The following is a 13,373-nucleotide window of genomic DNA, read 5'->3' as shown; positions in this document are numbered from 1 at the left end:
TAGAATGCCCCAAGACTTTTTATTAGCACTGAAGCATTTGTAAGGCCTAGTGAGCTGCTCCCTGGAGAAAGCAATATCTAACAACATGTAAACATAGTTTATTAAACTAAATTCCTGAGAACAAATAAAAGCTCTATTTCTGCTCAGATCGTTGACTAAGAGGAAGTGATACTGAAGAAGTTGATTGCTACACATTTAATACGATTCATAGGGGGCTTGTTAAATGATCCAATACAAGATATCCCGCACAACAAACATATTGATGGTTTTTCTGTGTTTCTATTAATTCATAACCACAACACTTGGCAAAATGGGATCTGTAAATGCGTGGAACTGTTATTTGAATGTCTGTTTTGTTATGTTACGTTAGTCTCGTTAGATAAACTCAGCTTGTGGGATTTAGAAAGATGTGATTTACTTGTGTGACGTAGCTTTTCTCAGCCTTGTCACACTATATCACATCTGAGGATGCCTTTAATTTTTATTCACACATTGTTAGAATTGGCTGTTTTATAGAGGCTCAGCTGTTTTTGCTGTAATGTTTTTAAAACATTCTTGTGATGCCAGTATCCTTGATAGTAAAAGTGGTACTGTGCCGCGGGAAGTAAACGGTTGCAAGGTATAAGCATTGATTTCAATGGAGCTGATCTCGCCAATCACTGCTCCTAGGAGGAGCGAGTACAAAGTCTATGAATCTCACCATTTTCTAGTGGTGATGTTGTAGTGAGTTTTTTTAGTGAGACAGTTTCACAAACAAATCTTTACTGAATGTAGGTTAATGTATAAATAATTAGTGTTCAGTAGGCCATAACCTAAATACCTAGTAGAACTAGTAACCATACTTTAGAACAAATACAATAGGTATGAGCTGTTATTTCTTTAAATGATTTTTGATTTGGATCTTCTTTTTTAATAGCCATTTCATACCCTACAGTACATATTATTTATGGGTGCATATGTAACTTTCTTTGCAAATAAAAGACCATGGTAAAACCAAAACATTACTCATATTTATCCTCTAGGGGGAGACGGATTCATAGAATTTGGTACATTTGCTAGTTTAGCTGGCTGTTAGCAAGCAAACCACATTTAAAGTGATGGTAAAGTTTGTGTATTTGCTCTTCATAGTTTGAAACTTTCACTTGCGTTCCATTTATGTAAATACATTTTGTATTCTTTAACATGCAAATAAGTATTAAAAATGATTTACCTATATGCCGTATTTTAACTCCCTCCCTTTCACTCAAATTATTCTCAGTACCGAACGAGCCGTACGCATGATTTACTTGTAAATAGTGATTCTGAACTCAAGTACCGAATTACTGTATACAAGTATCACTGGAAGGCAACAGCATTTGTATGAGTGAGTGGAAAGAAAATATTTTTTTCCCAATGGTCTTCAGAGAGAGCGGGTGGGAATCCTCTCGACATCACTACAATGCAAAAGAAAACAAGAAATGGAAGGGAGCGGAAGAAAGTTTACAATGCGGTGAAAGTGAAAAATATAGTTTTATAAATTATAAGGAAGAAAATGTTTAGTAATATAGCTGTTTAGATGAACATAGGATGTAGTTTCCACAGATACATTGCCTAACTAAGGGCTAGAGTACAAGTGAAGCGCTAATTTATCAGGTGACCATTACGTGCCCACACGATTACGGGCGCACAATAAATAACCAGCCATTACAAGCGGCTGGTTAATGCTACCGCAATTTCGCGGTAGCAATTAGCACTCGGAAAATTAACCAGACACATTTAAAAATGTCCCCCAAAGTACAGTGTAGTGTGCATTAAAAAAATATGAGCATCTTTATTTTATTAATATTTAACTGCACAAAGCAGTTATAAAAGGTGGAAGTGAGGGGGTGTAGGTTGTTTAAAAAAACGTCACTGAAAAGTGTCTTTACACTGGATCTATGGGAACTGTGTTATTCCTAAAAATAAATATGTATATCCTTTATATAAACACATAAATATGTATATCCTTTATATAAACACATAAATATGTATATCCTTTATATAAACACATAAATATGTATATATTTAAAATGTGCTGCCCTTCGCTGTGTTAGGTTTTATGCCGTGTTTCACAGCATAAGAATGAGGCTCCCATTAGAGTCTATGGAAGTGCGCCAAGCTTCCCTGCAATGCGAACACAAGGTCACGTTCGCTTTGCGCTGAAGCTGTAATACCAGCACATTTGCGTGTGCCGGTATTACTGAATGGAGTACAAATATCACGCTCTCGAAAGTGCAATTTTATGCTCCACTCGTAATCTGGACCAATATTATTATAACACTGTAAATCCTGAACTTATCACACATAGCAGGCAATAATACAATGGTCTGTTGTGCAAGAGCATTTTCTCATTGCTATATTTTGTCTTTTTATAAGTAAAAGGAAAAGCAGGAAAAATAAATATTATATTTTTTTGTTGCAACGTATAATTAAACCTTTTCTGTGTAATCTAGATTTGTTTAATGTCCATTAAAGGAACAGTGCACTGTAATATAGGCTTGACCCTTAATGTGTTTCCAATGACTGCAGAGTACAAAATGTATGAGAAATTGCTTATTTATGTTTTTGTGTATATGAAATGGCTGTTTTTTTGTTTTTTTAAACTACAACCCATTAAAATGGGATGAGCTTGCAGGAAAATCAGTTCTGATTATTTTATCACTTTCTATACACACATATGCTTCCTTATCTTATCTCTTATATCCCTATACCAACGTCAAATACTTAGGAGAGATATGTAATAAAATGTTAATTTTCAATTGTTCTCTCTAACTCCAATTGGGGGGGTGTAATACACTGTCCCTTTAAACACATAAATAATTGGGAAGTTTTAAATTAAAAAAAAATGTTTCCTTAAATGGACAGTCTACTTGAAAATTACTGTATAAAAAGATAGATAATCACTTTATTACCTGTTCCCCAGTTTTACATAACCAACACGGTTATATTAATAAACGTTTTACCTCTGTGATAACCTAATCTAAGTCTCTGCAAACTGCCCCTTATCCAAGTTCTTTGACATGGGAGTGAGCACAATGTTATCCATATGACACACATGAACTAGCGCTGTCTAAATGTGAAAAACTGTCAAAATGCACTGAGATAAGAGGTGGCCATTAAGGCCTTAGAAATTGGCATATGAGCCTACCTAGGTTTGGCTTTCAACAAAGAATACCAAGAGAACAAAGCAAATTTGATGATAAAGGTAAACTGAAAAGTTGTTTAGAAATTGCATGCCGTATCTGAATCATGAAAATTTAATTTTAACTAGACCCTCCCTTTAAATATTTAAAGGGATAGAAATATCCAAAAATGTTATTGTTTAAAAAGATAGCCACGCCCTTTATTCACCATTCCCAAGTTTTGCATAATCAACACTGGTGGAAATGTACTTTTTACCTCTGTAATTACGTTGTATCTGAGCTTCAGCAGACGTCCTCTTTATCTCAGATCTTTTGACAGACTTGCATTTCAGGCAATTAGTGCTGACTCTTAAATAACTTCATGTGCTTGAGCACAATGTTATTTATATGAAACTCATGAACTAATGCCCTCTAGCTGTGAAAAACTGTCAAATGCATTTAGATAAGAGGCGGCATTCAAGGGCTTAGAAATTAGCATATGAGCCTACCTAGGTTTAGCTTTCAACTAAGAATAACAAGAGAATAAAGCAAATTTGATGATAAAAGTAAATTAGAAAGTTGTTTAACATGACATGCCCTATCTGAATCATGAAAGTTTAATTTAGACTTTACTATCCCTTTAAAATGTATGGCTTATGGAAATCCTTCTCTTCCCTTTGCAGGCACTACCCCGATTATTACTATGACCTTGTCTTTAAGATTCCTGAGAGCAATGCGTCTGTGCGTCTCCTGGTCATGGACACCGTTCTTCTATGTGGAAATTCTGATGATAACCTGGAAGGTCAACCGCGTCAACCAGCAGATTATAAAATAGCAAATATCCAGTTAGACTGGTTGACAGAAAAGTTACAATCTGCAAAAGAAGAGTATGTGCTGGTTGCTGGGCATTACCCAGTGTGGTCAGTGGCAGAACACGGGCCAACTGACTGTCTTGTGGACTACGTACAGCCTCTGCTGAAGAAGTACAGGGTAACAGCTTACCTGTGTGGCCATGACCACAACTTGCAGGTAGGTACCTTATGTGGGTATATTGTGATGAATCTATGTGAATATGCCAGCTTGTCCAAGAGGCTAAATGTAGACAATGTCTTAAAGGGACTTGGAACTCCAAAAAATATTTTTCACTAATGCAAACTTTTTCATAAGTACATTGCAAAGTTTGACATTTTATTTTTATCAGTTCTTTTGCATCTGCCAAGTTACAAATTCATCCTGAAGTCCACTACCTCTGTGAGGTTAGTTTTTTAAGACCAGACACATAGGACATAGTTAAAAGGGACATACTCAAAAATCATGCATATGAAACAGGAGCTGTTAAACATGTTAAAAATATTTTTCTTTCCAATTGCATGGAGAGTCCACAAATCCATTCTAATTAGTAGTGGGAATTCAACTCCTGGCCACCAGGAGGAGGCAAAGAACCCCCCCAACAAAGCTTTAAGTATCCCTCCCACTTCCCATAATCCCCAGTCATTATTTGCCCTTGTACATCATGGAGGTGTGCGAAGATCACTGTGGGCCCTAGTGGCTTGTGTAGCCTATATTACTTTGTGTGGATGTATATAACATATAGTAGGAGGCTGCCACATTACATGTATGCTTTACTTAAGGCAAGATTAAATGTTCACTGTGGACCCTAGGGGCTTATGTAGCATATATTACTTTGTGTGGATGTTTAAAGCATACAGTAGGAGGCTACCACATTACATTTATGCTTTACTGAAGGCAAGATTAAATGTTCTTTTTGGGCCCTAGCAGCTTGTGTAGCCTATATTACTTTGTGTAGATCTGATTAGCTCAGTAGATAGCTTATTGATCTAAGGACTGGGAGACTCAGGTTCTAATCCAACTCAGAATCTCTGCCCTGTAATCTCTCTCTTACCCTAGCCTGGTTATTACTCTGTTTAATGGAGGGTTTTGTTAGCTTTTTCTTCTGCTCGTAGAGTCTCAGAACGTCAGCTATGCAGTGTTATCCCCTTCTATTTCTGTCCAGGAATATGGCGGTTGTTTGTAATAAATTGGGATTTGTTTCTAGGTGGTTTCGAACCTGCTAAATCAATTGTGTATTTTCATTCCTTCGTTATGTCCTTATCCTTCTTCTCAGATGGAGCGTCTATTTCGGAACCTAGATGTGGTTTGTGGTCTAAGGCTCTAACTACAGGCTATTTAGAATTTTTGTCTATCTTCTGCCCATTTGTAGTATTTTCTGGCAGTGAAAGGGTCTAGTGGCCTCGTCTACTTCTCTTTCTTTTGGGTTGAGAAGTGTATTTTGTTTGGCTTATGAGTCAGCTGGACAAAAGTCCTCTGAGGAGATTTCGGCTCCTTCCTCTCGGGCTGTTTCTTCTTGCTGAGTTTTTAAGGACGAGGCTTCTGTGGCTCAGACTTGCAAAGCAACCACTTGGTCTTTGTTACTGCCTTTTTTTAAAAAAAAAAAAAAAAGATTAATTTGATGTTTTTGCCTCAGTTGAGGTTTCTATTAGGAGATGGGTTCTACAAGCGGTGCCTTCAATTTAGGTCCGCCTGTTTTGTCTCTCCCTCCCATCCATTCTGTGTCCTCTAGCTTGGGTATTGGTGACCACTAGTAATTAGAATGGATTTGTGGACTCTCCACGCCATTGGAAAGAAAACTAAATTTATGCTTACCTGATAAATTATTTTCTTTCCTGGCATGGAGAGTCCACGGCCCCCCCTTGTCTATATTCACGACAGCTTATTATTTCTAACTTCAGGCACCTCTTTACCCCTGGTGTTCCTCCTCTCTTTCTGTATTTCCTCGACTGGGGATTATGGGAAGTGGAAGGGATACTTAAAGCGTTGCTGGGGTGTTCTTTGCCTCCTCCTGGTAGCCAGGAGTTGAATTCCCACTAGTAATTAGAATGGATTTGTGGACTCTCCATGCCAGGAAAGAAAATAATTTATCAGGTAAGCATAAATTTTGTTAATTCACATATCCAAACAATTCATATTATTGGCTATGGACGCTGAAAAAGCCTTTGACAGGGTCAATTGGATTTGTATATCTTCTGTTCCCTGTCTAAGTTTGGAGTCAGCTCCTAATATATATTGATTGCATACTCTCCCTTTATAATCACCTAACTGCGCCGGTAATAGTAAACGGTGAACTGTCAAAACAATTCACTTTAGGGAATGGTACGAGACAGGGTTTCCCCCTGTATCCTATCTTGTTTGTAGTCACCATTGACATTCTAACGAAGTAGGATTAGGAGAAACCTGTTGATACAAGGCTTGATAATCGGCGTATTGGAGTACAAGATCTTTCTGTTTGCATACAATATACTTTTGACACTGTCTACAATTTTTCTCTCTTAAAGAAATGTTATTGTTTAAAAAGATAGATATTCCCTTTTATTACCCATCAAGTTTTGCATAACCAACACGGTTATATTAATACACTTTTTACCTCTGTGATTGCCTTGTATCTAAGCCTCTGCAGATTGCCCCCTTATGTCAGTGCTTTTGACAGTCTTGCATTTTAGCCAATCAGTCCTGACTCCTAAGTAACTTCACAGGAATGAGCACAATGTTATCTATATGGCACACATGAACTAGCTCTGTCTAGCTGTAAAAAAAACTGTCAAAATGCACTGAGATAAAAGGCGGCCTTCAAGGTATAGAAATTGGCATATGAGCCTACCTAGATTTATAATACCGAGAGAACAAAGCAAATTTTATGAAAAAAGTACATTGGAAAGTAGTTTAAAATTGCATGTCCTATCTGAATCATGAAACTTTAATTTTGACTATACGGTCCCTTTTAATTATATTGATAGAGAGATATCGGAGTATAGCACATGGTCCAATTTTTTTGATAAACACAAATAAATCAAAGATGATAGATATCAACATCCCCCTCAACAGATTTACAATATTACCATACAATTAAATATTTAGGGATGCAACTTTCAAGATCTATCAATGAGATATACAATAATAACTGTCAACCTACTCACAAACAACAAAAATGAGTTAACAACCTGTCAGGTTAAACCCTTATCTTGGTTGAGCTGGATCATAAAAATGTCTATACTCTCGCCTATCTTACCAGCAAAAAGAAAAGGGGGGCCTGGGAATTCCTAATCTTTTATTATTGGGCTTCCCATTTAGCAGGTATGTGGAAATGGCACAGAGGTAGTGATGAAAAACTGGGTAGGATTGGAAGAAGACCTCATGGCTGTAAACAATCAGACTCATTAAGGGTATGAGATAAGATCTTATACAGAATCCCCTTGATAGCGACCATTCCTTCCCCCTTGAACCCATTGTTGGGGAACCTGAATCTTCCCTTTACTAAGGTATCCTCAAACATTATTACTTCGGGCTTTTTGTGCTACATTCCGATTTTTTTTTTTTTTTTAAGATCCATCATTCAGGGGCTTTGAAACCTATGACGAAACGTAAAGAGGAATATGGATTTCCGTTTACACATTGGTTGTCATACTTTCAGATTCAGAACTATATTAATTGCCATAAAAAAAGACTAATTTTTTTTGTCGTCCCTTAAAGGGACATTCTACACCTTAGTCATCTTAAAGTCTTACCTTAGATTAAGCTGCAAATAGCGTCCTGCGCCCCTTTCTATATCATGCAGCAGGTACAGTAAAAAAAGTTATTTTATAATGAATATTGTTTCCGGACACTTTGAAATGGCTGCCAAGCTCCGCCCAATGATGACATCACAATATGGGCTACATCTAGGCACTCTGCTGAATAGCGTTGAAAGTCTGTTGAATCTAACTATTGAATCTTTTGTAACTAGTGACCTTTTAATGCCGCCCAGATCGTGATGTCATCAGTGGGCAGAGATTGGCAGTCATTTCAAAGTGGCCAGGCACAATATTCATTTTAAAATAACTTTTTTACTGTCCCTGCTGCATGATATAGAAAGGGTGCAGGTGGCTATTTGCAGCTTAATCTAAGGTAAGACTTTAAGATGACTAAGGTGTCTTGAAAAAGGTTCATATGTGGAGCTGAAACGTCGACTAGAATTATGTGATTTTTGGATCGATAATAAATTATAAAAATTATCAAGACCTGTGAGTGCCCTCTATTTCGTATGGGTGTGTGTATATGTATGTGTGTATATATATATATATATATAATCATCATTTTTTTTATTTTATTTTTTCTTGTACTTTTGAAAATTCAATAAAAATAACAACTTAAAAAAAATATTTTTCTCTAGATAAAAAGGTTAAATTGGTGACATTATTTTTGTCCAGAAAACATATTTCCACAACGTCATGGTCCGCAGATGTATCTCCAGCACACATACCCAGTTGTTTTTTTGCACTCTTGTACTGACAAGAAAAATGGAGTAGGTATTCTGTTGCACAGACATCTCTTATTTCAGCTCACCTCGCGAAGCCAGGATGATGAGGGCAGACTCCTTATCCATACAGGAATCTTATTTAACTGCCCTGTTACCCTGATAAACATATATGCACCCAATGTTAGGCAAGCAGCGTTTTTTTGCAAAGTCTTGAATAAGATATTACTTTTGGCAAAGGATAATGTAATCCTTGGCAGAGACTTTAACGTCGCCTTAGAACCGTACTGGGACTGTTCCTTAGGATTTAGCGTGGTCCCGGCCTCTTTATTAAATTGTATAACCTCCAAATTACAGAATCTATCTTTAGTTGACAGCTTGGGTGTACAACATCCTTATACTAGGGACTTTACTTTGTACTCGCATCCCTTTAAAAAAACAATAATTAAAGGGACAGTCAAAACCAAAATTGTTAGTTTAAAAAAGATAACGCCTTTACTACCCATTCTCCAGCTTTGCACAACCAACATCGTTATATTAATATAATTTATAACATTTAAACCTAAATTTCTGCTTGTTTCCAAGCCACTACTGACAGCCTCTTATCACATGCTTTTTTTTTTTTTTTTCATAACAATACACTGCTAATCCATGTGAGCCATTTAGATAATATTGTGCTCTCTCTCGTGGAGTTGTGGCTGACACTGCAATAATTGGCTACATTGCAAGTCATTAGATAATAAATAAATAGCCATGTGATCAGGGGGCTGTCAAAATAGGCTTAGATACAAGGTAATCACAGCAGGGGAGGAACTACAGGGGGTGCAGAGGTCGCAATTGCGACTGGGCCCCTGAGGGTGGGGGCCCAGCTTTTAAAAAAAAAAAAACGTTGACCTGCCACTGCCTGCACTGATATCATGTGAGTGTGACATGATGCTTCACTAGTGTCTCTGACTACAGGAGTTAGCGTTTCTGTTTTACCCATTGGTGTTTATGTGTGTGTGTATGTATGTATGTGACTGTGTGTGTATGTTTGCGTGTATGTATGTGACTATGTGTGTATTTATGCATGTATGTGAGTATGTTTGTGGAACCAGCAAATTACAGACTTTGTTACTACAGCATTGGGGGGGGCGGGGGTAAAGAGCATCACTATACAGTACCACTATATACAGTACGGGGGGGGGGCTTGACCATGTCATAGACTACTGTGGTCACTTTATAAAGTACTGGGGCGGGTAGGGTCTGGCCAGCCATCTCACTTGTAGATTACAGACTGTCACTAACTCACTATATACAGTACTGGTGGGTTAATGTAATCTGATTCACATTTTTTTTCTTTCTGTGTTTAAATTTAAAAAAAAAGATATATATCATATTCACCTTTTTTTTGGGGGGGGGGGCCTTCTTCTTAGATTCTTGCACCTGGGCACTGTGGTTTCTAGTTACGCCTCTGAATCACAGCGTTTAAAAGTATACTAATATAACCATGTTGGCTGTGCAAAACTGGGGAATGGGTAATAAAGGGATTATCTATCTTTTTAAACAATAACATGTTTGGAGTAGACTGTTACTTTTAAGGATAAGGTCACTTAATCTATTGAGGAATATTTTACACTTAATTAGAACTCCCACCCCAATCGTATGCAGGTATGGGACGCACATAAAGCAGTAATTTGCAGCGAACTATAGAAACATAAAGCTTTTCTAAACAAAACAAAACTGTCCCAATATCATACCTTGCTACGTAAATTACATCAGAAACCCAAAACACCAAAAATCCCAGCATGATGACTACTTACCACAACAATTACAAAACTCCATATTTAACCTTTAATACTTTTTTACAAATATAGGCCCAAAATAAGGCACTTTATCTTAAAAATATGTTTTTCAGAGGGCAACAAGGCAGGAACATTGCTGGCTAGATCCTTGAAGCAGAAAATGTATACTCTATTTGTAAATAAGCTTCTTGCACCAAACAACTCTTTAAGATATGATAGCAGTGGCATAGCGAAGAACTTCAGAGCATACTATGAAGATCCTTATAATTTACCCCCCATTCATTCTGAAGAAGACATGGTATATAGTTACAAATAATTATATTGTGGAGGCAGATTTACCAGTGTTAGAGCCAGATGACAAAACTAGAGGAACCAATCACTACTCAGGAAATAATTAAAGCAATAGATTCACTGCCTAATCATAAAAGCCCTGGACCAGACGGGTGCACTACCGCTTATTATAAGCAATATAAATATATTTGGCTCCACATTTAGGTGCCTTATTCCAATCATTAGATGATAAGGGGCAACTCTCCCCCAATATGATAAAAGCACATCTCACTTTACTTCCTAAACCAGGTAGAGATCCAGATAACCCAGGCAATTACCGCCCCATCTCCCTTCTGAATACAGACGCCAAAATACTTTGATCAAGCAGGCTTTGTTCTGCACAGGGAAACCAGGAACAATACTATCAGGGTTTTACACCTAATGGAATATGTAAAAATGAACAACCTGGAAACTGTCTTGGTCTCCACTGACACAGAAAAAGCACAAGATAGGCTTAATTGGTGTTTCTTAAAATCAGCCTTATAGGTATATGGCTTTTGTTCACAAATGATTAACAGAATTTTCAGACTGTGTGCCGCCCCGTTAGCCCACATTAAGGTAAACAATATCCTCCCTGACTCACTTGCCCACTTTCCCCTCCAAAAAAACTTATTAGGCCTATTTTTCCTCCTTGGAGTCTTAACCTGGTATTTAAAAGTTTTACATGCTCCTCCTTTTGAACCTATGCATAAATTGGACATTAAACTACTTTCATGGAAAGGGTTTGTTTTTTTTGGCTCTCTCTTATGCTAAAAGAGTTTCTGAATTGTCTGCTCTCTTGTGAGTCTCCTTATCTAATTTTAAAAAATTGTATCCTTTCCCAGCAATTTCAATAGAGTTTTGGGAAAAGATCCCCAAAGTTGATGTGGCTATTTCTACTCTTGCTAAACGTACTACTATTCCTATGGAAGACCGTACTTCTTTTAAAGATCCTTTAGATAGGAAACTTGAATCTTATCTAAGGAAAGCCTATTTATATTCAGGTCATCTTCTCAGGCCTTTCTACTCTTGCTAAACGTACTACTATTCCTATGGAAGACAGTACTTCTTTTAAAGATCCTTTAGATAGGAAACTTGAATCTTATCTAAGGAAAGCCTATTTATATTCAGATCATCTTCTCAGGCCTGCAATTTCTTTGGCTGATGTTGCGTCTGCTTCAACTTTTTGGTTGGAGAATTTAGCGCAACAAGAATTGGTTTCTGACATATCTAGCATTGTTCACTTGCTGCAACATGCTAATCATTTTATTTGTGATGCCATTTTTGATATTATCAAAATTGATGTTAGATCCATGTCTTTAGCTATTTTAGCTAGAAGAGCTTTGTGGTTTAAATCTTGGAATGCTGATATGACATCTAAGTCTAGATTACTATCTCTTTCTTTCCTAGGTAATAATTTATTTGGTTCTCAGTTTGATTCTATTATTTCAACTGTTACTGGGGGAAAGGGAGTTTTTTTGCCTCAGGATAAAAAAACCTAAGGGTAAATCTAAGGCTTCTAACCATTTTCGTTCCTTTCGTCAAAATAAGGAACAACATTAAATCCTTCCCCCAAGGAATCTGTTTCCAATTGGAAGCCTTCCTCCAATTGGAATAAATCCAAACCATTCAAGAAACCAAAGTCAGCCCCTAAGTCCACATGAAGGGGCTGCTCTCATTCCAGGTCAGCTAGTAGGGGGCAGATTAAGGGTTTTCACGGATGTTTGGATAAATTCTGTCCAAAATCAATGGATTCAGAGCATTGTCTCTCAGGGGTACCGAATAGGATTCAGAGTAAGACCTCCTGTGAGAAGATTTTTTTCTCTCATGTATCCCAGCAAATCCAGTAAAAGCTCAAGCTTTCCTGAAGTATGTTTCAGACCTGGAGTTTTCAGGGGTAATCATGCCAGTTCCTTTTCAGGAACAAGGTCTGGGGTTTTATTCAAATCTATTCATTGTCCCAAAGAAAGAAAATTCATTCAGACCAGTTCTGAATCTGAAAATGTTGAATCGTTATGTAAGAGTACCAACTTTCAAGATGGTGACTATAAGGACTATTCTGCCTTTTGTTCAGCAAGAACATTATATGTCCACAATAGACTTGCAGGATGCATACCTTCACATTCCGATTCATCCAGATCATTATCAGTTCCTGAGATTCTCTTTTCTAGACAAGCATTACTAATTTGTTGCTCTTCCATTTGGCCTAGCAACAGCTCCAAGAATCTTTTCAAAGGTTCTCGGTGCCCTGCTCTCTGTAACCAGAAACTTTTTGGTAAACTGGAAACATGGTTGGAGGATCAGTTTACCAAAAAGTTTCTTGATTCCTCAGACAAGGGTCGCCTTTTTAGTTTTCTAGATAGAGTCAGTGTCCATGACTCTGTCTCTAACAGACAAGAGACGTTTGAAATTGGTTGCAGCCTGTCGGCACCTTTAGTCTCAGTCATTCCCTTCAGTGGCTATGTGCATGGAAGTTTTAGGCCTCATGACTGCAGCATCGGACACGATTCCTTTTGCTCGTTTTCACATGAGACCTCTCCAGCTTTGTATGCTGAATCAATGGTGCAGGGATTATACAAAGATATCACAATTAATATCCTTAAATCCCAATGTTCGACACCCTCTGACGTGGTGGTTAAATCACCAGCGTATAGTTCAAGGGGCTTCTTTTGTTCGGCCAACCTGGACTGTGATCACTACAGATGCAAGTCTTTCAGGTTGGTGAGCTGTTTGGGGATCTCTGACAACACAAGGGGTTTGGAGAGATTACCAATCAATATTTAAGAAATCCGTGCAATTCTCAGAGCTCTTCAGTTTTGGTCTCTGTTGAAG

At 37.5% G+C, this 13,373-nt stretch overlaps 1 protein-coding gene across 1 annotated transcript in view; it reads left to right on the top strand.

Annotated features, from left to right (window-relative positions):
• ACP5 (acid phosphatase 5, tartrate resistant) overlaps positions 1 to 13,373 on the top strand; it is a 62,744-nt gene that overhangs the window by 45,405 nt on the left and 3,966 nt on the right. Inside the window, exon 4 of the mRNA XM_053716040.1 lies at positions 3,824 to 4,169. Within this exon, the coding sequence (XP_053572015.1) occupies positions 3,824 to 4,169 (346 nt within the window). The remainder of the gene's footprint in view (positions 1 to 3,823; positions 4,170 to 13,373) is intronic.

The sequence above is a fragment of the Bombina bombina genome, chromosome 6, assembly GCF_027579735.1.
Source record: "Bombina bombina isolate aBomBom1 chromosome 6, aBomBom1.pri, whole genome shotgun sequence".
In the NCBI taxonomy this organism is placed as follows: Eukaryota; Metazoa; Chordata; class Amphibia; order Anura; family Bombinatoridae; genus Bombina; species Bombina bombina.
The sequence above is the reverse complement of the archived record's forward strand: the minus strand, read 5'-3'. Positions and strand labels throughout refer to the sequence as shown.